The sequence below is a fragment of the Phyllostomus hastatus genome, unplaced genomic scaffold (genome assembly GCF_019186645.2).
Source record: "Phyllostomus hastatus isolate PE091 unplaced genomic scaffold, TTU_PhHast_1.1 phas_contig_549, whole genome shotgun sequence".
NCBI lineage: Eukaryota > Metazoa > Chordata > Mammalia > Chiroptera > Phyllostomidae > Phyllostomus > Phyllostomus hastatus.
This window is the reverse complement of record NW_025333907.1, coordinates 1,372,755-1,398,950: the sequence shown is the minus strand read 5'-3', so window position 1 is coordinate 1,398,950 and position 26,196 is coordinate 1,372,755. Positions and strand designations below refer to the sequence as shown.

The following is a 26,196-nucleotide window of genomic DNA, read 5'->3' as shown; positions in this document are numbered from 1 at the left end:
TGGTGCTGTGATGGATTAAGACATTTGGAGGTGTTGGGAAAGGGTGGATACATCTTGCATGTGGGATGGACACAAATCACTGGGGGCCAGAGGGTCTACATCCTGATCTCCAAAACTGGTGAATATGTTAAGTTGTAAGGTGAAGAAAAATCAAGGTAGCAGATTTGCTAATTAACTGATCATAAAGTGGGGACATTATCCTGGATTATCTGGGTGGACCCAATGTGATCACAAGGGTCCTTAAACTAGGAAAAGGAAAGCAGAAGAATCAGTATTAGAGTCATAAAAGAATTGACCAGTCATTGCTGGCTTTGAGGATGGAAGGTGGTCACAAGCCAAGGAATTTGGCAGCTCTTAGGAGCTGGGGGAACAAAAAACAGATTATTTTGTTCCTAGTCTCCAAAATGAAGTGCAACCCTGCCAATACCTTGCTTTTAGCTTAGTGAGATGCATTTTGGACTATAGACATCCAGCACTGTAAGATAATCAATCTGTATTGTTCTTAGCCACCAAATTTGTGGTAATTTGTGACAGCAGTCATAAGAAACTAATACAGTTATACTTCTACTTTTATTATATTCATAGATTTTTCACTACATAATGCAATTCCTGTGTCCGAGATTTCATTTAATAGAGAAGTGTTTCCCAGAGTCCTAATGTATAAAATTGTGATACATGTGTTACTTTGGTGTTAGAATTTCCACCTTTCATTGCTTTCAGGATTTTTTCCCCTGTGTTCTTCCGCATCTTACTAAAAATGTTTTCCACATCCAACATCTCTGGAATTCTTTTTCTATGATTCTCTGACACATGATGAGGTACAATTTATCACTGAAAACCATCACATTCTTTCCTAAGGTTTTGGACCTGTGAGAATTCACTGAGATCAATTGTTATTATCACCTCCAGGCAAAGGCTTCCCCACAATCACTGCATTTCTGCCCAAAATGATTTCACTGACACTGGGTAAATCTACCTTCTCACAGATGTGTCCTCCACAACCACTGCATCTGTATCATTCCTGTCCTAAGTGAGCTCTGACACAGAACATGTGCAGGATTCTTGCTAGAGGCTTTTCCACATTTCTGGTACCAGAGGACTTTTTCCTACACAATGTCTGTAACATAAAAGACATAATTTATTACTGAAGGTGTGGTCACACTCACTGCATTTGCAAGGCTTATTCCATGTGCAAATTCCTGATTGTCTACTAAAGCTTGACTTCTTGGAAAAGGCTGTTTCACAATCACATTTCTATTCCCTATAAGTTCACCAATGCTTAATAAGGGCTGAGTTGCTGAAGACATTTCCACAGGCACTGTGTTCAACGAGTTCTGCTCTTGTAAGAGTTCACTCAAGTATAAAGAGCTATGACTCCCTGAGGAAGCTTTCTCCACCATCAGTGAATTTGCAGCTTTCTCTCTTATATGAGTCTTCTTATGTTTAATGAGGACTGACATGTGGGCAAAGGCTTTGCCACATTCAGTGCATGCATATGGTCTCTCTCCACTGTGAGTTCGCTGGTGCTGAATGAGCTTTGACTTGCTTCTGAAGGCTTTTTCACACTGACTGCACTCATAAGGTTTCTCTCCTGTGTGAATTCTCTGGTGCTTGGTCAGGTCTGACTTAAAAAAAAAAGTTCTTTCACATTCACTGCATTTATAAGGTTTCTCTCCTGTGTGAAGTCTCTGGTGTGCGATGAGGTATGCCTTCTGGGAAAAGGCTTTCCTACACACACTACATCCATAGAGTTTCTCTCCAGTATGAGATCGCTGATGTCTACTGAGCAGGCACTTCCGGCTAAAGGCTTTCCCACATTCACTGCACACATAGGGTTTTTCTCCTGTATGAGTTCTCTGATGTACCATAAGCTGTGACTTTCTGGCAAAGGCTTTTCCACACTCCATACATTCATGAGGTCTCTCTCCTGTGTGAGTTCTCTGATGTTCAGTGAGCTGAATCTTCCTCATGAATGTTTTCCCACATTCACTGCATCCATGAGGTTTCTCTCCTCTTTCTGTTTTCTGATGTCTAATGAGCTGTGCCTTCCTGGTGAAGACTTTCCCACACTCACTGCATTCATGTGGTGTCTCTCCTGGGTAAGTTTTTTGATGGTTGCTAAGCTGTGATTTAGTGCTACTGGGTTTAACACATCCATGGTATTTAATTTCAGTACAAGTTTTATCATGCGGGATGTAGAGAGATGGTTTCCCATAGCCAATAAACTCATCAGAATCCTTTCTTGCATATGTTCTCTTCTGGTTAACAAAACCTAAACATGACTTCAAATTTTTATAATGTGAGCCAAACTTAATGTGTCTTGCCATTAAAGAAACAAGACTTTTGTATAAATTGAAATTATTTCCAAGTGCATAACTTTGTTGACATCTTTCCAAAGTTTTAATCTTGCTTTGGTTTTCTGGGTGCCGCTGTGTATGATCACTCTCCCATATTTCTCCTAGGAAAAAGAATAATAAAAGCATCCATGATAATTGTGGGGGGAAAATTTGATACAAAAATGCCATGGTTTGGTCTAGCTCTTGTAAGATCTCAGTCTAAGAGAAATGTGCCTTATGGAAATGTATCCTATGCTCTATGAAAGATAGTATTATAAAACAGCAAAAGGAAAAATAACTACTGTAGAAACAACATAGATAGTTTATACTGAGTAAGTATTGCTTGGGCTTGTTTCCAAATAGGATCTTGAAAAGTGGGGAGAGAAGAAAGAAAACCGTACTCTGACTGAAACAGAACAAAAAAGAATTAAGAGACTGGATCCATTCATCTAACAAACATCAAATGGGCTGGTGTTTGGGAATACATTCAAATATTATATTAGAATACATTAGTCACTTTAGTGTGACTTTTAAAGAGACTAATGTATTCTCCCTTCATGGAGCAGTCATTCTAGTAACAAAAGAGAAAGAGAATCAACAGGTAAGCAAAAAAAAAAAGTTAAAGACTGTGAAAAATGATAGGAAAGAGCTGGTAGAGCAGTGGTAGGTCAGTTTTACATCAAGTAGTCATCTACAAGAAAAGTTAAACTGACATCACAGGGTAAGAATGAGCAATATTATGCAAATAACTACATGAAGAACATTCCTAGAAGAGGGAGTAGCCATTGCAAAAAACCCTGAAGTAGAAAAACTTAGGCAGGATCAAGAAACATAAGAGAGGCTGATGTACCTGGTCTATCCCAAGCTTAAGTGAGGTAGCAATGGACAAGTCTGGAAAGGCAGGTACAATCAAGAACATATAGATCATGTAGGAAGACTTATGGCAGCAAGTCACCAAACATTTTTTTTGCAGGAATGTAATGTTCTGAATTGATATTTCCAAAAGGTCACATGACTGTTGTATGAGAATAAGTTGGAGATGAAATTGTTGAGAGAATGCAGAGGAGACAATAATGGAGTTCGGACAAGACGTTAACAGTATCTTCTGTATGAGTGACTATCATGGAGAAGGAAACATGTACAAAAAAACCCACAAAGGACACAGTGCAGATGAGGAAAAGATAAGACTCACTGTCAGAAAAAAATGTTGAAGGTAGAAAAGGGAAGAATCAAGGACAGTTCCTCAATATGTGGCCTATGCATCTATGTAGGTGTTGGTGCCACTTAATAAAATGAGGAAGATTACAGAGATAGGTTTGACATTTGGAGAAAAACCAAGCATTCCATTTGAGATACACACCAGACCTGAGATTACTAATACACACTCAAGACAGACTATGAAGTACCTGGTTAGATCTATGAGTGTGGAGAAAGAGTTAGACTTAAGATAACAATTTTAAGTCATGAGCATATAAACATTATTTAAATATTTGGTCTGCAGAGGATCAGATGGGACAGTCTGGAAGAATGGATAGAGAAAGAGGAAGGTCCAAGATAAGAGCTTCACGCACTCCAAGCTTTAGAATTCTGGGAGAAGGATATGCACTGAGAATATGACAAGCTCACTCAGAGACAATCAAACCCTATCTGTGCTGATTGGACAAATAAGCAATATGGATTGGACATCAGAATGCAGGATCTGCCCTGACTGGTGTGGCCCAGTGGATCAGGTGTCATCCTGCAAAGCAAAAGATCACCGGTTGAATACAGTTCAATACTTGGTCAGTGCACATGCATGAGTTGTGAGCCAAGTTTCCAGTTGGGGCATGTTGTAAGAAGCAACCAATCGATGTTTCTCTCTCACATCAATGTTTCTGTCCCTCTCTCTCCCCCTCTCTCCCCTTCTCTCTAAAAATAAATAAATAAATAAACTCTTAAAAAAAAAGAATGCAGGATCCACACCATCTCATTCCAAGTTTACTATGGTAAAATATTCAATAATCACCTTGTTACTAAATCTTTCCCCTCTCAACCCAACTGCACACCAAAATTAAACTTTCCTAAAAACACCAATCACCTATTTAGAGTAATACTGTATACAGTCAATCCTGAACTTGTTATGATACAACCTTACAAGGTCCAATAAATCCAGACACATATATGTCCATTTGAAATTGAAAACAGGTGTTTGGGCCATCTGCCTGTGTCCCAGAGAAGAGTTACAGTTGTACTGACTGGTGGAAATATCACCTTCTCCAATGAGTTTAACCATAATGTAACTTACACAGTGTTGTCCAGTAAAACCTCCTGCAATGACGGAAATGTTCTATATCTGTGTTTTCCAATGTGGTACCTGCTGGCCATGTATGGTTATTGAGTACCTGAATATTGTTAGAGTGATGGCAGCACTAAATCAGTAATTTTACCTAACATGAATTAAATTTAAACAGCCACAGGTGGCCAGTGGCCAGTACACTAGACAGCATAGTACAGACCCTCACATCCTAAAGTCATCATTATAATCTCCTTCACATAGTCATCTCCAAATTTTCTATGTTCAACTAATACTACATTCTCCTTTAATCTCAGTTCTTAGATCACCTCAATTAAGAGATTCTGAAGAACCATTCTCCCTCCAGGAAAAAAAATATTCTACTGCCTTATCTTCCCTTTATCCTAAAATTCCAAGCTATGTCTTTCTATTGCTACAATCCAGCTATCAAGCAAGACTGTTCAAAAAACTAGCAAAAAAAATGATAAAACCTAATTTATGGTTTGTAAGCCATTAACTAACATAAAATCCAAACTAATAAGCCATTTTTAATATATTTTATTGATTATGCTATTACAGTTGTCCCATTTCCCCCCTTCTCTCCCCTCCACCCTGTACCCCCTCTCCCACCCACGTTTCCCCCCTTTAGTTCATGTCCATGGGTCATTCTTATGAGTTCTTTAGCTTCTACATTTCCCGTACTATTCTTGCCCTCCCCCTATCTATTTTCAACCTACATTCTATGCTACTTATTCTCTATACCTTTTCCCCCCTCTCCTCCTCCCTACCCCCCCTGCTGCTAGCCCTCCATGTGCCCTCCATTTCTGTGGTTCTGTTCCTGTTCTAATTGTTTACTTAGTTTCTTTTGGTTTTGCTTTAGGTGTGGTTGTTCATAATTGTGAGTTTGCTGTCCTTTTACTATACATGTCTTTTCTTTATCTTCTTTTCTTAGATAAGTCCCTTTAGCATTTCATAAAATAAGGGCTTGGTGATGATGAACTCCTTTAACTTGACCTTATCTGAAAAGCACTTTATCTTCCCTTCCATTCTAAATGAGAGCTTTGCTGGATAGAGCAATCTGGGATGTAGGTCCTTGTCTTTCATGACTTGGAATATTTCTTTCCAGCCCCTTCTTGCCTGTAAGGTCTCTTTGGAGAAATCAGCTGACAGTCTGATGGGAACTCCTTTGTAGGTGACTGTCCCCTTATCTCTTGCTGCTTCTAGGATTCTCTCCTTCATTTTTACCTTGGCTAATGTAATTATGATGTGCCTTGGTGTGTTTCTTCTTGGGTCCAACTTCTTTGGGGGCTCTCTGAGCTTCTTGGATTTCTTGGAAGACTGTTCCCTTTGCCAGATTGAGGAAGTTCTCTTTTATTATTTGTTCAAATACGTGCTCAATTTGTTGCTTTTCCCCTTCTGATTCTGGTACCCCTATAATTCGGATGTTGGAACGTTTGAAGGTGTCCTGGATGCTCTTAAGCTTTTCCTCGATTTTTTGAATTCTTATTTTATCATGCTTTCCTGCTTGGTTGATTCTATCTTCCTTCTGGTCCACTGTATTGTTTTGAGACTCAGATTCCTTCCTTTCACTATTGGCTCTCCTCCGCGTATCTTCCTGCATCTCTTTTATGGTAACCTGCATCCTTTCATCTAAATTGCACCCAAAATCAACCAATTCCGTGAGCTTTCTGATCACCAGTTTTTGAACTGTGCATCTGATAGATTGGCTATTTCTTGGTCACTCAAAAGGATGAGTCCTGGGAGACTGATCCCAGGAAACATGTCTGTCCCTGTCTGTCCTTTTTTTTTTTTTTTTTCCTGGTCTGGTGGCTCCTGCTATGGTGGGGGGTGGAGCCTAGGTGTTCACCGGGGCTGGGCACCCCAGTCGCTAGATTGTGACGTTATATGTGGGGGCAGGGGCGGGACGGGAGGAAACAATGGCGGCAGTTCCGTTTTCCTGGGCCCAGACCCTTCTTTGGGATCCTGGGCCGCGAGTTCTGCCCTGGTCCACAATCGCTGCCCCACTGGGTCCGCCCACCGCAGCTTGCGTACTCAGGGATCACCGCTGTGTTCTTGCGCCCAGATGGCTGTCGCACCGATTTCGCGCCAAACTTTCCCCGACCTCCTTGCGCAGATAACCTGCGCCCGCCCCGTGCCTGCCCGGCGCGTCTTCTCCTACCAGTCCGGATGAACGGGTCTACTTCAACTTCTTGGCTGTCCAACTTCCATTCAGATAAATCCCCTATCGGTTCTGGGTGTTATTCTATCTGTAAATTATTGTTGTAAATTATTGTTGTTCTAATCTTGGTTGTGCGAGGAGGTACGGTGCGTCCACCTATTCCTCCATCTTGCCGGAAGTCCAATAAGCCATTTTCTTTCATACAGACTCCTACTATAAACATAGTTGCCAATACATAAGAATTTCACACATCACTTTCCTTATTTCCATTTCCAGAGTCATCTTTTTATATTACTGACACACAAGGCCTTCCATTGTCATTTACTTCCAAAACCCTCCTTGCAGAAATTATTTTATCATGCTTCCCTAAAAAAGCACTTTATTCTTTTTATAACATTTTATCAGAGCTCTATTTTCTCTGATTTTGTAAAGGAGTCCCTCTCCAACTGTGCCTCATAATCAAATGCTAAAAAATTTAAAATTTTATGCACCTATGTCAGCCCATTCTGAGTGGGACTTTAAAAATTAGGAAGGTATTTCTGTCCCTTATTACATCTGAATCTCTCCTGGATCATATGAGCATGGTGCTTCTGGGGTTTTTGTTGTTGTTATTTTAATTTTTATTTATTTATTGAGAGAGAGAGAAACATCAATTTGCATTCATTGGTTGTTTCTTATATGTGCCCTGATCCAGGATCAAACCTACAACCTTAGTGTATCAGGATGATGCTCTAACCAACTGAGCTACCTGGCCAGGGGAATGTGGTGCTTCTTCAACTACAGGAATCATGGCAGAATTTCCTGGCAAGCCTTTCGAACTTCATATGCTCAGATCACTCTCCATATCTAACAAATCAGACACCAGATCTCCAGAGACAAATCCCATAGTTTGAAAATGTCCCACATAGTTTACACATATCCCTGATTAAAAAACAAAATTAAACCAAAAGTGAAAAGAAAAAAAACTGCTTTCAAAAATGATGTGATGAATGAGTGCAAGTAATGTTGTCTATACTAAGTGCAGACCCTTCTATCCAAGCCTCATACCCACCGGTAAAATAATACCATAAAACATCATCATGGGTGAGTTAGTGCGGTGCAGATACAAAGTAGACAGGAAATCAGGAAAAAGGAAATTCCAAGTGCACTTGGAAATGTTATGGAGAGAAAAAGAGCTCCAAGTGAAAGAAGGCAAGATATAAAAATGCAGCATAATCAAGTGTGGAGATGCCAGTTCCTCAAGTTATTTTAAAATCAATAAAACACTTCCTCCTCCTTGGAATAAGTCTGTCACTTGTTTCTGTGACATCATCTTCTGACCCTCCTTCTACCAGAGCCTGCATACTTTTTTTTTCATTGATTTGAGAGAGAGAGAGAGACAGAGACATTGATTTGCTGTTCCACTTATTTATCTCTTCACTGGTTTATTCTTATATGTCCCCTGACCAGGGATCAAACCCACAACCTTGGTGTATCAGGATGATGCTCTGAACAACTGAGCTACCAACCAGGTCCCCACATACTTCCCATTCTACTTGGCTGGGCTCTTAATTTCTCAAGCTCTAAGCAAAGGGGTCAGCAAGAATAGGTTTACAGCTGTGAGTAATTGAAACACAGAGTCTACTTTTGTATTATTATTTATTAATTATTGTATTATTTATTTGTATTACAACTATGAACCTATTTTTGCCAATCCCTGTATATGTGGATCTCTTGTATTTTCAACCAACATTCACTCATGTTTTCTCATCGAGTTCCACTCCTTTAATGCCCTACCCACCCCTAGAGGACTACAGCCAGAACATCAGCAGGAACTAAGAGAAAACTGAAATCAGCAGGTGTATGTAGCAATGAACAATGCAAGTCTAAATGACAGAGGCCCACTTTGAGGTGGGAATTGAGACTGGAAGTTTCCAAAGGCCTTTTTGAAACAACACAAGTTAATAGGGACAGCAGAGACCTTCAGAAATAATAGAGCAAATAGGGATGACTCAAGGCAATGCAAAAGTGACCAGGCGCAAGGGAGTAGAGCAGTACAGCAGAACCTAAATAAAATGCCTAAAAAGTAAAAGGACTCACCGGGATGAAAAGACCTCAGGTTCTGACACTGAAGCTAAAGGAAAAAGGAGCTCCCTGGATAATTATCTGAGGTGCAGGCAAAATGTAGAATTAGAGAGAGATTAGTGTCTACAGAGATGGACAACTCAGGAACATCTGTGGGAGTACTGAGAGCTTCAATCTTCATTATACAGAAATAACCTCAATGATGATGCAGACGTTATCTGGGAGAAAGAAAGATTCTGGTTTCACATACAGGAAGTGGGACCTCACAGGGCAGCTGCCTTAGTGGTGTGGCCAACAGCACAAACGATTAGAGCACAGATTAGATAGTAGCAGCAGAAGTCAATCTGAGACTCTCCAGCACAGAGCAGAGAGCTTAGGCCTTGAGAACAAATTAAACTTTTAATATGAGAACCAAGCAGAAGATTTCTAAAAGACAACAACTGGAAGCTATGGAAGCAGAAGGTAATGCCCTGAAAGATGAGGTGTGTGTGATTTTCAGATGACTAAGGTGAGGTGGTTTGTCAGGGATGGATACTGGCCCTCCCTGCAGGTAGAAAGTAGTGCTAAGTGCAAAGCAAGGTGTATGGGTAGTAAGAGGAATTTCATAGCAAGTATTGGGGAGAATGGGAAGTGAGCATGCTGCAGAAAAAATACAGGGAAGATGTGAGCATGTTGGGAAGAATACAACCAGGTAAGAAACCAAGGCCCTAGATGAGAGAGACTACAATCAGAAAATTGGAAAAAGAAGACAAATTATCCCTTATAAAGAACAGAGATGTGGAAAGGTCACCAACTGGGGTAAGAAAAGTTCTTTAAACAACATTTCCAAAGTGTCAACTGTTTACTGACTGACAGGAAATTTAGCGCCATATTTCCCCACTTCCTTGGTTTTCACTCACTCACCTGGACAGGCTGGACTATGGGCTGCTTCCTCTGCTATCCACGGTGGTCCTCCTTGGTCCAGCCAGAAGAGTGAATCTGAGTTAGAAGATTGATATCCTGTGAAAGGGAAATCAGTGAACACTTGGCACCAAGTATTTAAGCTTGAGGACTCTATGACAGCTGAAGAAAGCTGTATTTCAAGGACCGCATCATTTGCACTTTGATAAAGTAAAGGCCTTTGACTTGGAGAGGCAGAACACAGACTCCAGGACCAAACAGGAGAATAAAACTCTATCTCCCACAGTGCTTTTGTCCAAACCATAAAATATCTCCACCCTAGTTGGTGTGACTCAGTGGACTGAGCACCGGCTAGTGAACCAAAGGGTGGCTGGTTTGATTCCCAGTCAGAGCAAGTGCCTGGGTTGTGAGCCAAGTCCCCAAGTTGAGGGCGCGTGAGAGGCAACCACACATTGAAGTTTTCTCCCTCCTTTTCTCTAAAAATAAATAAATAAAACCTTTTTAAAAATCTCAGAAACCCTACAGATTTCACTGAGTGAGAAGGAAAAGGCAACTGATGTGATGCTGGCCTCACCCACTGACAGCAGGTTGCTGTAGTTCTCCAACATCACATCCCGGTACAGATCTTTCTGAGCTGGATCCAACAGCCGCCACTCCTCCCAGGTGAAGCCCACAGCCACGTCTTCAAATGATAACAATGCCTGTAAAGACAAATTTCAGGCAATCAGGTGGAAGAGATGATGTGGAAAAGAGGGACAGGAACACGTCCTGGTCACTTTCCCCATGATGTTGTGCACACGGTGATTATTTCACATACCATAGGGCCATGTGTCCTAGTCCACTCAGGCTGCTGTAACAAAATACCCCAGACTGGGTAGCTGATAAAAGCAGAAATTTATTTCTCATGGTTGTAGAATCTGGAAAGTCCAAGATCAAGGAGCCAGCATGGTTGTATTCTGGCGAGACCCCACTTCCTGGTTCACAGTGGGCCTCTTCCCACTGTGTCTTCACATGGTTGAAGGGTGAGGACAGTCTGCAGGGTCTCTTTTATAAGAACACAGATCCCACTCATGAAGGCTTCACTCTCAAGACCTACGTCTCTTCCCAAGGTCCCACTTCCTAATACCATCATCCTTGGGGGTTAAGATTTCAACATGTAGCCCTGGCTGGTGTAGCTCAGTGGACTGAGCGCAGGCTGCGAACCAAAGTGTCCCAGGTTCGATTCCTAGCCAGGGTACATGCCTGAGTTGCAGGCCATAACCCCCAGCAACCGCACATTGATGTTTCTCTCTCTCTCTATCTCCCTCCCTTCCCTCTCTAAAAATAAATAAATAAAATCTTTAAAAAATATATTAAAAAAAAGATTTCCACATGTGCCCTGGCTGGTGTGGTTCAGTAGACTGAGCACTGGCCTGTGAACCAAAAGGTTGCTGATTCAATTTCCAGTCAGGGCACATGCCTGGCTTGTGGGCCCAATCCCCAGTTAGGGGTGTTGGAAAGGCAACCCATTGATGTTTCTCTTGCACATCGATGTTTCTCTCCCTCCCTTCCCCAATCTCTAAAAAAAAAAAAACCACATTGAAAATACAAAGACTGAAACAATTGCCTCTGACTTCAGTTTTGAACCTGAGATAAAGAAGGTATAAAGGGAGCAGCCAAATCAGTCACAAAACTCTGGTTGAGAAACTTCATGAAACCACTCAAAGCAGCTCATTCATTCTATTACACAATCCAAGCTTTATTCTTGGGTACAGATTTCCAGAAGGCTCTATTGTCAAGGCACATTGCTTTTAAAGAATTTTGTCCAATCAAGTTCTGCTTTGACATCAACCCCTTAGCTTACTCCAAGGAAGACAATAAGAAAAAGCCAAAGAAGTCACCTTATGGCTTTTATTACACCACTGATACTGAGGACACTGTCTACTACAAAACCTCTCCAAAGACCTAGAGAAAGAAATCTCTGAAGATCTAAGAGCAATGAAATGTTTACTTCCCCTGAGGAACTAGTTTGCCTTCTCCTCACAGATGCTGCAAATCATGTAACTTTTCATGTCTTTTTGTTACTACAGCTGCCAAGAAAAGTAGACACAAGTTCAAAGCTAAGACAACTCACAGGGTCTTACACAGTCACTTACCTATGTTCCAACCTTAAGAACTTTATATGGACCCTATGACCTACATATCTCACACTGCCTAATTTGTTCTGATGTTAAGATTATAACCTAAACTTATTTTTGGACAAATCTGATTTTTATTAATATACACTGTACCATGTTATCAGACATTAGAAGCTTCCATACATTCGCTGGGAAACAAAGGATAAAAAGTAGATAAAACAAACCTCACCTGGGCCTTGGTCATTTTCTCAAGTTCTGAAGCAAAGACTGGAAGCTCTGGGATGTGCTTTCTCCTGTGTCTCTGGGCCTGCCAGGAAGCTGTAGTCAGATATCTCAGGTCAGGAACTGATGATCTCCCAAACCTGGCACCTCTTCCTTCTAGCACTGAAAATGTCTTGTTCCTATAGACCAGAACCTGTGGATTCAAAAGCAAATTCAGTTCTGAGAAGACACGCACCTGGGACCACAGCCCTCTCACCACGTGGACTCATTCTAACATAGGGTTCTGATAATGCATCAGCATCTTCAACACCCTGGCCATTTTTACATCATGGGGCCCATGCTCCTAGGGGAGATATGAAATGCACAAGAGGGATGCCCTCCTCCCCCTGTTTTTTTTGGTAAAGGTAGAATAGAGCAAATGTGAAAGAAGAGATGGGAAACAAAATCCAATTCACGGTCTTGTCCACTGCCAAGTTCTCACATAGATCAATTTTAGGAAAGGTAATGTATAGAAGTGGTAGCTCTGGAAGCCTAGCAGTGCCCACATATTCCTAATATTTTGGTCATTACACTGGGGCAATGATTCCATATTTAACTAACTAAGCAAGAGTCCTTCATTAATGGTGTTGTATACTGCTTACTGCAACATCTTAAGAGGCATAAAGACAAAAGAAAAAAATAGAAGAGAAACTATTATAGAATGAGGCCTAAGAGACATAACAAATAAATGCAATGCACACAAATTATTTGGATCATGATTCAATGTTAAAAGATTACTTTGAGGTGATCAGAAAAAAATTAGTATGGACTGGGTAATGGATGAAATAAAAGAATAGTTATTAATTTTGATATACATTTGAAAGTGACCTGCTAATTATAAATTTTTAAATGACCTTGCAATTTAGAGATACATACTGGAATATTTATAAGTTTAAGGACATGAAACCTTGAATTTGCAGTGAAATTCTGCAGAAGAAAAGCTAAAGCGGGGGAGACACAGATGAACATGATTGGTCCTGAGTTGATAATTGTTGAAAGCTAAGTGACAGGCACATATTATTATACTATTCTCTCTATCCTCTGAGTTTCCATAGGAAAAAAAGTTAAAAATAAGAAGTTAGCAGGGCCTGATGAGTTCTATTTAATCTTTACAGTACACGATTCCAGTATTATATCAACAGAAAAAGAGTTACTGTACCAGTTGTATGAAGCCAGCATTTCAAAATACTAATCAACAGATTAGAAGAAAAGAGAACTACAAACATAAATGCTTATTCATTGATTTCACCCTTCCTTCATTTGTAACACACATTTACAGCTATACATTCCCTCCACTGACTGCTTTAGTTGAATTCAACAAGATTTGACATGTAGCATTATTATTAAAATGCAGTTCAACACACTTCCATTGTAATATTTTTTGATTCATAATTATTTAGTCATGCACGACATACTTGCCAAACAAATGGGAATCTTCTATTTATTATTTTGATATTGCTTTATTGCCTAATTTCACTGTAGTTAGAGAAGACGGTCTGTGTGATTTCAGTCTTTTGAAATTTGTTCAGACTTGCTTTAGGGCCCCCCATTGTAAGTGTTCTATATGCATTTGAAAACAGTTTTGGGGTGGAGTGTTTTATACTGGTTGAGTTTGTTAATTATATTATAATAATCTTTTAGGGCTTGGCACTATAGCAGGCTGGTGCCTTGTTTTTGGAAATAATGTTTTATTGAAACACAGCCACACACATTTGTTGATGTATTCTGTGGCTACTTTCCAATTACAATGGCAGAGTTGAATAGGTGCAGACAAACCATCTGAACCAGCAGAGCCTAAAATATTTACTTCTGCCCTTTTACAGAAAAAAGCTTGCTGACCCTTGTTAATCTATAGCCTTCAAGCCTTTTGTCTCCTTGTTCTGTTACTGAGAGCGGTATGTTAAGAATCTCCCATTATGACTGGACATTTGACACTTCTCCTTGTATGTAGCATGCCCACACTTCAGAAATTCTACTAAGTATATGCCCAATGGAACTTCCACACACCTAAATGTATGTACAAAAATGTTTGTCTAGCATCATTCATAATAGACACAGGCCAATAACTACCTAAACATCTATAAATAGCAAAATGTACAGCATAGCATGGAATACTACAAACAATGAAAAGAATGAACTGCTGCCATATGTGACAATTTAGGTGAATTTCACCACAAAGTATTGAGCAAAAGAAGCAAACACCAAAGAGCATTACTGTATGATTCCATTTATATAAAGCTAGCAATCAAGCAAATTTAATATGATATTTTTGGGATAATAATTACTTCTGGGGGGGAATATGATGAAGTGGGGACTTCTGGGGTGCCATTGTATTTTTTTATTTTTAGTGTTATATTTGAAAAAAACTTTTAAAGAATACAGAGCAGTTTCACTTACATATGCAGAAGCACAAATTTTTAATGTTTTATTATGAAAATATTTAAGGAAAAAAGAACAGCATAATTAAACCCCATGTACAAAAAAAAGAACGGTATAATCAAACTCTATATATCCATTAATGTAAACCTAACTTTATTTTACCTACACCACAACTCACTTCTCCTTAACCATTGGATTATTTTGAAGCAAACCCAAGACATATTTTCATTTCTACATGTAAAAATATAACATAAACTATTGCAAACAGAATCCAGGCCCACATTAAAAGAAAAAATCATTATGGACAAATATATAAATATATTGGGAATCTAGGTATGTCCAGGTGGCTCAGTTGGTTGGAGCGTCATCCCATATACCAGAAGGTTGCAGGTTCAATTCTTAATCAGGGCACATACCTCAGCTACAGGTTCAACCCCAGGTGACAGCCATACAGGAGGCAACCGATCAATGTTTGTCTCTCACCTCTCTCTCTCTCTCTCTTTCTCTCTCTAAATTCAGTAAAAAACATATCCTCGGGTAAGGATTAAAATATATATGTGTATACATATATATACAAGTATATGAAAACTAGCCACCGAAATCAAAGAAAATTTTAAAGAAAGAAATTTAAAATGAAAATAATTTTAAAGTTAAAAAGCCTTTGAGGGAAATCTAATGTACAGCATGGTGATTACAGTTAGTATAGCTGTATTATATACCTAAAAGTCACTAAAAGAGTAGATCTTAAATGTTCTCACTACAAAAAAGAAATGGATAATTATGTGACATGATGCAGGTGTTAGCTAACACTATGGTGGTAATAATTTGGTAATATATAAGTGTACCAAATCAACTCTACACCTGAAACTTACAGAATGTTTATGTCAGTTATGCTTCAATAAAGCATTGGCCAGGGGGTAGGTGCACACAGTGGAAACCTTTTGAGAAAGAGGAATAAAAACTTGGTAGGTTGCAATTACCATTTTTTATTGTTGTCTCCAAATGGTACTTTGTGCCAGACACTGTATTTTGTACATTAGCTCATTTAATCTTCATATCAACTCTATGAAACAGGAATTATTATTATTATTTGTGACATCTTTTCCCCCCCAAAATGAAGAAGGCTAACTCAGAGATTACCCTACCCAAGTCACAAGCAGACTCAGGTTCTTCTTACACCCCAGACCATAGCATCCATCTGCCATCTGGCCAGAATGATATTCAGAGACCACAAAACTACTCAAACCAGGAAACATCAAGGAATCAAATTAGAAGCTATTAGTAATAACAGCAGAATGAGGTGACAAAGTAAGTGTATCTTTTTATGTTTTGCTTTTGTGACTTATGTGATTCACAAAATTATATAATTATGTAATTTCATTTTTTCCTTTTGTGAATTATGTAAAGTTAGAAGCAACAAAAAGAGGAGACAGGGTCATATGGGGGGAAAAGACACCATTTACAATTACAACAAATGTCAAAACCATTTACTATAAATATGTCCAAGACACACACGGAAAAACATCAGAGCTGGTCAAAGAAACAATTGACTTGGGTTAAAGGAAATCCATCACACATGCCTAAAAGTGTTGTATCTAAATCTCTGTCACCTCTACCAAAATTAAGGCACCCACCTGATGCAACAAAACTGCAGCAGTTTCAAGAAGAAAACTTCTAGGGAGTTTGTAATGTGGAAATGCTTATAATATGATGTTAGATTAAACATGTATTGAGTGTTATCAGTACCCATACACCTGATCCCAACACTAAAAATAAAATATACTAAACTTTAAGTTATTTTCTGGAAGGGTGTTTAAGAGGATGGGGTGCCACTATTTGGGTCGGAATAGAACGCGAAAACAAATTTTCTAAGGACTATACAGTAGACAGGGACGCAGGAGGACCAGAAACCTGGTGTCTAATGTCAAGCGTGCGATTAGCAATAAACACGGAATTCCCCCAACGCCGGTCCCCAGCATGCACACCCCAAACGCAACTCTCCTACAAAGACAGGCCAAGTGACGGTCCCAACACGGAGCCCCCGAGAACACCCCTGCACCGCACTGGCCTCCCAATTGATCGGACAGGCAACCCCCGCCCCGCCCCCCCAGGGCTCCCACCAGCTTCCCCAACACCAATTGCTGCCCGCTCTGGAACAACAACAACAAAACCCCAACGAGTCCGGAAACCCGACACTGACCTCCCACTTGCCGCTGGAGACAAGTCACGAAACCTTTTCTCCAAACACTTTGCCTAACTGTCCACGACGACACCTCCGTGGCCCCCGGGACCCTCAGAAGCGGAGTGGACGGCGGCCGACGAGGGTCAGCGCGCCCCGTTCCGGAGTCTCAGCGTCTGGCTCTGGGTCCTCTCTCTCTGTGAACTCTCTGTGAAGTAAAATTTGACCCGCCCAGTTGGAGGCTATTTTTAGCCGGAGCAGCTGTTGACCCACCTATCGCTTTAGCGTAGGCGTAATATATATCCTTTTCTCCTATTTGTCCAGGAAGGCTTAAAGTAGCGAGAAACTACTAAAAATGACCTGCATCACCCCATTTCCAAGCCACTTGAGCCTCTGAGCCCCAACTGTGCAACCTTGGCCGGGGGCGCTCCACCAACTGCTTAGCTGCTCAGCAGCTCAAGCCAGCCCGGGTCTCCCCTCTTGATGCGCGGAGATGGTCTCGACGTTAAAGCCTTTGAGCCTCAGGCTGAAAGAAAGCTAAGTGGACGTGCTCATCTTAGAGTAAGTTCCACGGAAGGGGACTCATCTTAGAGTAAGTTCCACGGAAGGGGACCGGAGCAGAACCCGAACAACTGGAGCGGAACCGACTGTTGTCCTGAGAGGATGAAGGGCGCTTTGTGGAGAAAGTGGTATTTGAGGCCATTCTAGGATTTAGAGAACCGCTGAACCTACAGCGTTGATCAGAGAGCGAGTAAAACGGCAGGAATATAAAGTTCTTGATATGCTTAGGGTGGAGGAAAACGGAACACGGTTGTTCAGGGGCCGGCCAAAGGGGTAGTGCCAATGGAGAAGTTTGGCTCTCCCTTGGGGTGGGGGGGTGGGGGACGGTGAAGCAAAAGCTCCAAGAGTGCACCTTTCCTCCCGTGCACATACTAAAATTGGACCCATGCAGAGATTAGCATGGCCCCAGCGCAAAGATGACACACATTCCTTGGAGTGTTCCATATTTCTGTGGAAGGGATTAGGAAGTACAGATTGTCAATTACAAAAACAGTCACTGGGATGTAAAGTACAGCATAGGGTAATATCTTCAAAAATATTGCAATACATGCCTATGGTGTCAGATCAGTAGTAGACTTAGCAGGTGATCATTTTGCAAAGTATATAAATATAATCACTGTCGTATACCTGGAACTAATATATTATTGTATACCAACTGTAATTGTAAAATAAATTTTAAAAAATTGAAACCTGAGAAAGGAAAGCGGTTTTGTTCAATATTGTGGCCAATCTGATTAGCTACCAGTTGCATATCATAGTGAAACAGGAATGAATCATACATGACATAAGGCCAATGAGCTTGCCAAGAAAAAGGTAGTTTACCTCATCTTTACTCTCACAAGATCAAGTAGATATTTTGACCATATGAAAGGTTAAAGTTTAGGTTTAAAATTGAAATTTAACCTGGAGGCAAGTAGGCCTTACCAGCTCTTGGTTGTTACCTAGTAGCAGTTATGTTCCTGGAAATAGGGCTTGAGGGTGAATGTTAAAGACTGAGAGTGAGCAAACATGAGGGAAGATGAGTCAGATATCTTCCGCCTTTATAATGAAAAGATTCTTCCTCTACCGAGACCCCTTTTAGTATTTTGAACATATCCAGGAATAGTTAGGAAATACCTACCTGACTGTAGGTACAGTAACTTTCTTGTTGGAAAGTGATTTGGGGTGGGAGCTGGTGGGGGACAAGCTGTATGAGGACTCCCAACTCACTAAATGATTTTGCTGTTCACAGTTAAGGATCTTTTTCTTCCAAACTAACTTTAATTCACTTAATTGTAAAATGATAAGGAGCCAGAAGCCCTCTTAGGAAAAGTAGGAGCACAAAGAGACCTGAGGATGAGGTAGTAAACGTCAATAAACAATTAGAATAAACTAGAACATAAGTTTCTGAAGAGCTAAGAGATTTTTTCATCTTGTTCACTGCTGATCCGTAGTGCCTGAACATTCAGGAGCTTACTACCTGTCCGTGCAATTAATGGATGATACTAATAAAGATTGTTTACAACATCAAAAAAACAACAACAACGAATCTTTGTCTTACAAACTAGAGCAAAACAAACAAAAGTGCCTTAGTCAACTTCCCAGCCTTTACACTCAGGACAATGGACAGCTCCCAGTCAATCCTCAGCAAATCCTTTGGAAAATGCAGACAGTACTTGTTTTGCTAACCAAGGTGACATCTTGTACTTGAGTTATCATCATCTCCCATCACACCCCCAAGATTCTCAAACCCTCTCCATGTAGAAGACTTGTTGAAACCTGAGTTTGAAATAGAAAGGATGTTAGTGTCCCTGGGATTAATGTGAGCGATTCATATTTTCTCATGCTATACTGTATTGTTTAGGATGCATACTAGCTTGTCTACATTGCTTATTGAAAAGATGGATGTGGATGATTTAGACCTCTGTAGGTTTTGCCTATGTGGCTAGGGAGTATAAAAGATCTTTCAGTAAACTTATGCCTTGGTTCCCATGAAATGAAGAGACTTCATATATATTTTGGTGGCTTGTGATTTGGAGATGAATAGTGTTCAATATGACTGAAAAACATCACTGGAATCTGTGCCTATATGTTGCAGAACAGCTTGATATTTATCTGTAACATTTTTTCTTTGTGCTATATTGTGGTTTTTATCCTTATTGGAGTTCTAGCTTAATATAACTTGCAGGTTCTTGTGAGTCCACTCACCTTAAACAGGGTAACTGCCATAGTTGCCATTTCCCCATTTTAATGTGAAACATTGTGCTTGAAAAGGAATTCTACTTTTGTAAAAGTAAAATTAAGCTCATTGTGCCCTTGCTGGGTAGCTCAGTTGGTTAGAATGTTGTCCTAATATGCCAAAGTTGTGGTTTCGATCTCCAGTCAAGGCACATACAAGAATCAGCTGATGAATCCATAAGTAAGTGGAACAACAAATCGATGTTACTCTCTCTCTCCTTTCCTTTCTCTCTAAAAGTCAATCAATGAATAAAAATTTCAGCTCACTTAAAAAAAAAGCAAGCTCATTGTATTTTACAGTTTAATCTCCATTGAAGTAAACAATTTATGAAACTTCCCAGCTACATTCTAGAGAGAGATTAATAAAACTATCTCTAAAGTTTGGCTGATGGTCTTTCAAAGGGAAGCATGACGTGTGCAGTATGGAAAAAGTCAAGGCCTACTTTATTTGTTCATAAAAGCCACAATAAATACCAGGACTAAAGCTAACGTTTAATTTCCATTTTCTGACATTGAGGACTTTCTCTCAAACTTTTTAGAATTCAAATGGGCATATGATCTGAGAATAGTCATTATATTCAAACCATAAATATCTGGCTGGTTTAAAAGAAACAAATCATTTACAAAGATGATGACTTCTGTATTTCATCCAAGCTAAGATACCTTTGGTTGTATGATGTACCACTATTTTATGTGCCAAGTTCTCCATTTAAATATGTCAAGCCACCAACTGTATATGATGCATTTCAACTTCAACAGTGTTGATGATGTGGAGAAACATTTCAACTCAGAATCAATGAAAAAAAAAGAAACTCAAGAGAGGCTCAAAATCTGCCAGGCCCACTTTATACTACTAGTAAATAGCAGGGCAGGGAGAGGGAATATTCAGTATTTTATTAAGATTTCTTATTAGCACTGACCAGTGTGGCTCAGTTAGTTGAATGTCACCTCACAAGGTGAAATGTTGACATTTCGATTCTTGGTCAGGACACATGCCTCACTTGTGGGTTTTGTCTCCTGTCCGGGTATATAAAAAAGATAATGATTGATGTTTCTCTCACATAGATGTTTCTCACCTTCTCCTTCTCCCTTCCTTCCCCTCTCTCTAAATATAAAAAACAAATCTATAACAAGAGATTTCTTATTAAATAATGAGTCATGTAGTTCAATTACAACTTATGTAGCATTAAAATGATACAAGTCAATGCAGATACTCTATAGGAAAGTTTATGTATGTTTAAGGACATGTACTAGGGAGTCACCATGTTATGTTAATACATGCAATTCAAAAATGTGAACAATCATTTTTATAATAAAATGGGTACAAAACATATTCTCACTTAGTTCTGATGTAATTTTTGCTTTGTTTCCTGGCAAGTGCACTTGTTTAATACTTAATACTTTCTATAATGCTGCTTATTGTGTCCCTCATAAAATAGCATGATTCCCCAGATTCTGCATAGAATTTTTCCCTCAATGTCAGTTCTCTGATACCAATGTCACTGAATTTCATACCAACATCCCCATGATCAATATGTGCAAAGATGTAGCTTCCTATTTGTTTCTCCTTGGCTGCAATCCATTAACATTTATCGGGCAAGGTATTTTCTATCTGGTGTTCTACCCAGTACTATTCTCTGATCAGTTGCGTGGTGTGAGTTTGAAAAGAAACTGTGTCTGTATCTACTTCAGTCTTAAGGTTTCCCTCCTATGTAAACTCTGTGGTGTATAATCTATTCACTCTCATTAACAACTTTTGGATATTTGCTTCATTCATGATCTCTCTCCTCTATGAGTTTTCTTGTGTAAAATGAGGTGAATTTGTGAAAGTTTTCCAACATTCACCACATCCATAAGGTTTCTCACCTACATGAATCCTTTGATGTATAATCAGATGGGACTTCTGGGCAAAAGGTTTCTGTCATTTGCTACATTCATGGGGTTTCTCTCCTGTGTGTGTTTTCTGGTGTAAAATGAGGCTGAATTTGATAGCAGAAGTCTTCCCACATTCACTGTATCTGTAGAGTTTCTCTCCTATATGGATTCTGTGATGAATAATGAGACTAAACTTGTGAATAAGGGGGGCAAGGGGGAGGAAAAATTGTGACAACTGTAATAGAATGAACAATAAAATTAAATTAAAAATAAACTTGTGAGAGTTTTTTCACATTTCAGGCATTCATAAGGTTTCTCCAAGTGAATTCTCTGATGAATAAGGAGCTAGGACTTCTGGCTGAAGGATTTGTGCCATTCACTGCATTTGTAAGGCTGCTCTCCAGTGTGAGACCTCTGATGAGTAGTGAGGTGTGACTTTTGGGTGAAAGCTTCCGACACTGACTGTATTCACAAGGTTTCTCACCTGTGTGAGTTCTTTGATGTAGGATGAAACTAAACTTGATGCAGAATGTCTTTCCACATTTGCTGCATCCATACGGTTTCTTTCCTCTATGAGTTGTCCAGTGAGTACTGAGGAGTGACCTCACACTGAAGCCTCTTCCACATTTCCTGCAATGATAAGGTTTCTCTCCTGTGTGAATTCTCTGATGTCTAGTGAGCTCAGACCTCTGAGGAAGGCTTCCCCACAATCACTGCATCCCTAAGGTTTTTCCTCTGTATGAATGTTTTTGGGTAAAATGAGGCTAAACTTAAGATCATGTCTCTTTTTTAAAATTTTATTTATTTATTTTTAGAGAGGGAAAGGAAGGATGAAGAGAGGGAGAGAAACATCAATGTGTGGTTGCTCTCGTGTGCACCCTACTGGGGACCTGGCCCCCAACCCAGGAATGTGCCCTGACTGGGAATCTAACCGGCCACCCTTTAGTTCGCAGCCCTTGCTCAATCCAGTGAGCTTCACCAGACAGAGCAACTTTTCCTTTCTTGCTCAACTTTTTATTCATTCTGGAGTTATCTTACTTATGCCTTCAAGAAACTCTGGCCTTTGATTCTCAAAGCTCCACCCTAGATACTGGCATCCCGCCTTGCAGGAAGAAACCCCTAATCACGGGTGTGGGGGGTGGGGAAGACCTCCCCTCGTAGTCACTGGAGCCCTTCCCATTGGCTGGAAACCTTGCCTGGTCCCAAAGACAGGTTAGGTTTCTTCGCTCTTTCCACTGGCTCGTTTCGACTTCCCTTGATGGTTTTATCGCTTATTCCCAATGAGTACTTCTGAAGACCTTTTTTGTCCCCCAAATCTTCTTCCTGTCAGAAACGTTTTCGGGGTATTTGCCTTTCGGCCTGTACATTTACTCTTTTTCCTCCGTTGAAAAATTGTTATATTTTGTACGGACACCTAACTTCTAAGATGGCTGCACCCACAGTGTCATTTCTAAATCTTTATACAAAGTGGATAGGTTTTTCGCCGCAGCGCGCTAAGGTGGACATAGCCCACCCTATGTTTGTCTTGTGAAAGTTAATGCAGTTCTCAGGGTTTTACGGTGGCGAGAAATGAGGTCTTTTGGTGGCTTTTCGTCGTCGTTCCAACCTTCCCGGGCTACTCCGGCCAAACCGGCTCTTAGGCCTACTGTACGTCAAGTGTTGAAAGATGGCCGTTCCCAGGATCCGTGGCGAAGTGGACGCGGACATATTTCCTCCCTGGAAACCGGAAATCCAGGTGGCCGTGTTTCTCACAACCTCGTCGGCCGCCGTAGACCGGCGCCGACTTGGAGCGAGGGCTCAACGAAAAAGAATTCACGGAAGTGCCGCTTGTAGGAGGTTGCGGTAGGGTCACGAGGAAACCGTGTCTGTGTGTGGGGGGCTCTCGGAGGAACAGGATGAGAGCATAGAGATGTTTTTGGGTGTCCGGGTGGGGGAGCCGTGCTGTCCGTAGCGGGAAAGGCAACAAGCGGAAGTCGGTGGCTGGGCTGTCTGTGGTTGGGGTGTCTCTAGGATCGGATCTGAGGGATTCTGGTGGTAAGTGATGAAAGGCCTGTCAAGATAAAGGACTGAAAGTACGTTGTCGGGGTTTGGTGTCAGTCCGTGACCGGGGACCACGGTGGGGACTGTTTTTTGACAGTGAAAGCAGTGTCTGTTCGAATTCGGGATTTAAGATCCGGCTCAATGACAGGAGCCAGGGTTATGATCTGCGAACCCTGCAACTGGGCCAGATCTCGCGATTGTGCTGGACCGGGACAAGTGTTTGAGGAGGTCCAAGTGTGCCAGTCGTTGAGAGGTTGGTGGAGCTGAAGCTGGTTGGGGGGGTGGGGTGAGTTTCAAACGGTACCTTCCTTGCAAATCTTAGATTTCCCACATATCCCTTTCATTTCGTCGTAACAGCTTGTTGGTGATGGAGGATTAAGCACTTCTGAAATGGTCAGGTTTCTATCAAAACGTGGATTTTTCCCTTCCTGCAAGTCTGCTATATGTGCCACATACACATATTGGTAGATTTTTCCTTTCAGCATCATTCTAACACAAGCAAAATAACACCGTGATTACCCCAATTTTGTTCCCCAGTGCTATCGTTTGTTAAATTTTTCATTTTCCCTTTAGTCTTCATTTTTTATGCTTGATTTTCACAATTTCAATAAATCGATGAAACATTGGTATAATTTGCCTCATTATTTGACTTCTTAAACATTCATATAACAAACACATACATTGTTTTCTTCTTATTTTTTAAAAAGTTCTGTTAACAGTATAGTGAGAGACAAACCCATACCATTATGACTAGAATCACTCAACGTGTGTATTCATTTAGGTAGAATTTAAATACTGAAATATTCAGTTGTCACTTTTAAGAACAGGTTATGATTTTACATTTACTTAAGGGTGTGATTAAGGAAACATTTATAACAGTTCCCTGTTCTTCATGTCCACCTTGATTTTTAAATTTTTTGCTTTTGCAAATGGTGTTTTTTTACTTTTGACCTTTTTGTTCTTTCAATTTACTTTTACACAGAAGAGCAATTACATAAAAATTTTTAATTTCATTTCTGCTCACCTCACTGAACTATTATTATGGGCTCCCCTGTTCCCCATGATTTTATTATGAAAAGTTTCAAACACACAGCAAAGTTTAAAGAATTTTATATTTGAATATCTGTATGCCTACCACCTAGGTTTTATCATGATTTATTGTGTTTCCTTTATTACATATCTATCCATATTTCAAAGTAAGTTGTAAACTTTTATACATTTCCCCTTAAATATTTCAGTAAGCATATAATTAGAGTTCTACACATACCTTTTTTTAAATAACAACTTTACTAGTCATGTATCATACAGTTCATCCATTTAAGGTGTACAATTCATTGGTTCTTATTGTGGTCACGGTTATGTCCATCTGTCAGCACAGTCAATTTTAGAAGATTTCATGACCTGAGAAAGAAACCCTGTGCATGCAGTTACCACCCCCAATCCTTCCATTCCTCCTATTTCTAAGCAACCACTTCCTGTCTTTCTAGAGTTGCTTATTTTGAACATTTTATACAAATGCAATCATACAATAGATGGTCTTTTGTGACTGGCTCCTTTCACTTAGCATCATGTTTTGGAGGTTTGTGCATGTGGTAGCATGTATGTGTACTTCATTTGTTTTTATACCTGAATACTGTTCCATTGTGTGGATACAGCTCATTTTGTTTATCCCTTCATCAGCCAGAGGGTATTTAGGATGTTTCCACATTTGGGCTATTATAAATAATGGTGCTATAAACATCTGTGTACAAGCTTTTGTGTGGACATGTTTTTACTTCTCTTGGGTGTAAGTCTGAAGTAAAATCTCTGGATCATGAGAACAGGCATATTTCCTCCCACCTTAAAGACTAAAGATATATTAATGATGAGTAGAGGAATGGCAAATAGATAAACATGGAATAAAGGAAACAAAGTCATGGTAAAATCTATGTGATAGACATATAGGGACTCAAATGTAAAATTCTTTAAACTTTATGCTATACATTTGAAACTTTTCATGACAAAATCTTGGGGAACAGAGGAGCTCATAAGAGTTCTATGAGGTGAACACTGAATATGTTTAATCATAGTAGGAACTTCGTTTTCCAAAGTAGCTGTGCCATTTTATATTCCCACCAGAAATGCATGAGAGTTCCAGTTCCTCCACGTTCTCACCAACTGCTGTTTTCAGGGTTTTGTTATAGCCATTCTAGGCGGTGTGAAGCAGTGTGTCAGTGGTGGTTTTGATTTGCATTTCTGAGAAGGCCAACAATGTTCAACTTGTTTTCATGTGCCTGTGCTATCCATTGAGGTACATTTCTTTTAACTAAATATAGATTGTGAGCATTTTAAGAAAAGATTTTATTTTTAGAAAGAGACGAAGGGAGGGAGAGAAACATGAAAGTGAGAGAAAATCATTGATGGGTTGCCTCCCTCACATACCCTGTCAGAGGACTGAACCTGCAACCCAGGCATATGCTCCGCCCATAATCGAACCAGTGACCTTTCGCTTTGCGGGACAACACCCAACCAGCCAAGCCACATGCAACCAACCGAGCCTCAGTCTAACATTAGATTGTTAGAATGCTGACAATCTGCAAGTCAGGACAAATTGTTAGCATTCTTAGTAACTGCACAGTATTTCATTAGGTGTGTGTACTTTTACTTATTCAATTAAACCTCTGCTAATAGACCTGATTAATACTTTTACATCAGTTTTGCATGCGTTTGTCACTATTTGTTTTCCAAAAATTTCTAGAAGTGTATTTTTGTATTCTAGTAATATCTCTTGAAAGTATTCAGTAGAGTGTAACTATTTCCCCAAAGTATTTGGTCAT

General features: G+C 40.1%; 2 protein-coding genes, 1 long non-coding RNA gene and 1 other non-coding gene across 5 annotated transcripts in view; 3 read left to right on the top strand and 1 right to left on the bottom strand.

Moving 5' to 3' along the window:
• Positions 1 to 4,232, top strand: part of LOC123824204 — a 28,699-nt gene extending 24,467 nt beyond the window's left edge. Inside the window, exon 3 of the long non-coding RNA XR_006786669.1 lies at positions 3,838 to 4,232. This is a non-coding gene — a long non-coding RNA (uncharacterized LOC123824204). The remainder of the gene's footprint in view (positions 1 to 3,837) is intronic.
• On the bottom strand, positions 1 to 16,955 carry LOC123824188 (zinc finger protein 577-like). The gene is made up of 5 exons (XM_045847313.1): positions 16,709 to 16,955; positions 12,098 to 12,283; positions 10,326 to 10,452; positions 9,755 to 9,850; positions 1 to 2,458 (listed from the first exon to the last, which is right to left on the bottom strand). The coding sequence occupies exons 2-5, from the start codon at positions 12,110 to 12,112 to the stop codon at positions 1,107 to 1,109; spliced, it is 1,590 nt and encodes a 529-aa protein (XP_045703269.1). The 5' UTR covers positions 12,113 to 12,283; positions 16,709 to 16,955; the 3' UTR covers positions 1 to 1,106.
• Positions 16,956 to 17,596: 641 nt separating this feature from the next.
• Positions 17,597 to 17,698, top strand: LOC123824208. The gene has a single exon (XR_006786673.1). It is a non-coding gene; the product is annotated as a U6 spliceosomal RNA (small nuclear RNA).
• Positions 17,699 to 23,190: 5,492 nt separating this feature from the next.
• The window catches only part of LOC123824175 (zinc finger protein 432-like), a 45,696-nt gene continuing 42,690 nt past the window's right edge, over positions 23,191 to 26,196 (top strand). For both annotated transcript variants that reach the window (XR_006786665.1, XM_045847292.1), the window contains exon 1: positions 23,191 to 23,374. The gene's annotated coding sequence lies outside the window, so the exon portion shown is untranslated. The remainder of the gene's footprint in view (positions 23,375 to 26,196) is intronic.

What these genes read in the sequence shown, in the direction of transcription:
- LOC123824188 (XM_045847313.1), bottom strand. An exon ending in CAGCAACCTGCTGTCAGTGG is followed by an intron (nt 9,851 to 10,325) that starts GTGAGGCCAGCA and finishes TCCCTTTCACAG; the next exon opens with GATATCAATCTTCTAACTCA. An exon ending in CCATAGTCCAGCCTGTCCAG is followed by an intron (nt 2,459 to 9,754) that starts GTGAGTGAGTGA and finishes TCTTTTTCCTAG; the next exon opens with GAGAAATATGGGAGAGTGAT.